Source organism: Topomyia yanbarensis, chromosome 1 (genome assembly GCF_030247195.1).
Source record: "Topomyia yanbarensis strain Yona2022 chromosome 1, ASM3024719v1, whole genome shotgun sequence".
Lineage (NCBI taxonomy): Eukaryota > Metazoa > Arthropoda > Insecta > Diptera > Culicidae > Topomyia > Topomyia yanbarensis.
In genome coordinates this window covers 16,269,997-16,272,107 of record NC_080670.1, presented here as the reverse complement: position 1 = coordinate 16,272,107, position 2,111 = coordinate 16,269,997, and the positions used below count along the sequence as shown (strand labels likewise).

Sequence of the window (2,111 nt, the reverse complement as noted above, 5' to 3'; positions counted from 1 at the left end):
TTCGTTAGCTAAGGCCAAGATAAAGCCTACCCCCCTTCCTCACCTCCGATTAGGTATCACAGCCCTGGTAAGCTGATTGATAAACTAAATAACCCTGAATATGTAAATAAATATACGAGATGGAAAAATCGCCACGGTAATCTTTAACGGCAACTCGGTACTTGGAAGAGCGGTAAAAGGTTGGTTGCAGCTTCGAAGTGAACGTAGTTTGCGTAGTCATCTAAAGTCCCGTAAAGTTACTCTAAACAAATCGCTGATACTCCCTGTAGCTCTGAAATCAAAAATACATTCGGTCTCGATCGCACAGATTGTTCGGCTTCAATCATGATAATGATGTGAATATTTTGAAAATTTATCGTGATTTGGCGAATTATTAGGCAAAACAAATACTTTTCGTTAAATGTCATTTTTGTTTTATCGAAAACGAAGGCAACATTTTGCATAAAAAGTTCATCCGCGACTCTAGAAACTCTGATTTCTGAACTCAAATTTTTTCTCCGCTCCTAAGGTGTTCAAGTTTGTCATCATACTGAAATATTTAAAATGAAGCAACAGTCATTTATACGTAACATATTTTAATAGTACCATTTGCTGTATTGCTTTTCCTACTAACTAAATTAAATAACCTTATCAATAATAATAATAATATCATCCATTTCTTCTACTCTCAATAATACTGGCAATTTCACTAGGCTTGGTTGAAGTAACAATCTCAAAATGATCAGTAACTTGAACTTTTTATGGCCAAACTATTTACAATGACGCCGAAACTACTCTTCGCCCCCTCTCGATTACACCAGCAAATCACAAAGTGCCGTAATGTAATTTTGTGCCATCTGCAGCGTCTCGTGTTTCGAGAACTGGCGATCATTGCCCAGTGAAGGCAGATGCTCCCGGAGTCGATCGAACGCTTCGTTTAGTCCCCGCATGCGTTTCCGTTCGCGTGCATTGGCCGCCAGGCGACGTTTCCGTTTGATCACCGTCGGAACCACTGTGCCTCGTTTGATTTTGATCTTCGTTGGAATGTCACTGTTATTCAGCAGATCACTATCCGACGCACTGCTGTCATCTTCGTACCGTTGCTCGATCTGGCTCAGTATCTTGGCGGAGTTGGAAAGCGCCCGGGTTGTGGTTGGCGGTTTGATCGCGCCGGTAATTGGTTGAGTGGGGTATTCTTCGTGTGCCGCTGTCTCGCAGTACGCTGGACTCGACGAGCTGTAGCTTCCTGGACTGGCCGTCATCCATTCGGTGTCGCTGCTGTATTGTGGCGTTTCGTACGGTGCGATGTAGTTTAGTGTTGATGGAACAAATTCCGGATTCGGAAGCGATGCGAGATCCATCGCTTGGTGATAGTTGTAGAAGTACTGCCGGTAAATTAAACCTTCTGCCATGGTCAGGTGAACAGTCGGAACTTTCTTTTGATAATGATCCTTTTCGGATGGAAAACAAATCAAAACTAAATCAGAACCATTCAGGGAAGGACTCTTTTATAGTTGAACCAGAGATTTGGAATAAGACAGTAACGAGAGAGAGAACACACGGAACAACTGGAAAGTGAAATCGGTAATTATTGTTCCCCTTTCTATGCTCTCTCTGTTTACTACGTCTCTTCCCATGTTGGGAAGGTAAACACGTGCCATTCGGCCAATCAGCGGAACCGGTCCGAAACATAACGTACATGAAATAAATAGAGAAAGAGAGATTCAGCACGGATGCTGCGTCTCCCGGTTAATAAACGGAGAATAGTTACTCTCTCGTTTATTAATTGCTGTATGAAGCCGATTGAGAATGGCTAGAAATTCTGAGAACTGTAAATAAGTGTTGGAGAATCGAAAATCAAGTAAATCTTTTATACTTGTTCAATAGGTTCTATGTACAAATGAGAGTGTCTCTATGTATATGTTTTCCTCCGTTGATAATTTGGTCGATTTTACTCGTAACTCTTTGCATAATTTATTTGTCGAAACTATAGTAGTAATTTCACGGAAAATAGCAAAGAAATGCTCTCATTTTCATACAGGGCTATTTGTATAAGTATGGTAGAAATAGAGACCCGTTTTTATCAGCCCCTTGGTGAGTTTTAGGCTGATAAAACCAAGACATTGAGAACA

The 2,111-nt window shown here is 41.1% G+C and overlaps 1 protein-coding gene across 1 annotated transcript; it reads right to left on the bottom strand.

The window, feature by feature from the left end:
* Window positions 1-587: 587 nt before the first annotated feature.
* Window positions 588-1,439, bottom strand: LOC131676260 (protein atonal-like). The gene has a single exon (XM_058955382.1). It carries the CDS (start codon window positions 1,389-1,391, stop codon window positions 792-794), a length of 600 nt encoding a protein of 199 aa, XP_058811365.1. The 5' UTR covers window positions 1,392-1,439; the 3' UTR covers window positions 588-791.
* Between the last annotated feature and the right edge of the window lie 672 nt (window positions 1,440-2,111).

What these genes read in the sequence shown, in the direction of transcription:
- LOC131676260 (XM_058955382.1), bottom strand. Translation starts at nt 1,391, where the DNA reads ATGGCAGAAGGTTTAATTTACCGGCAGTACTTCTACAACTATCACCAA.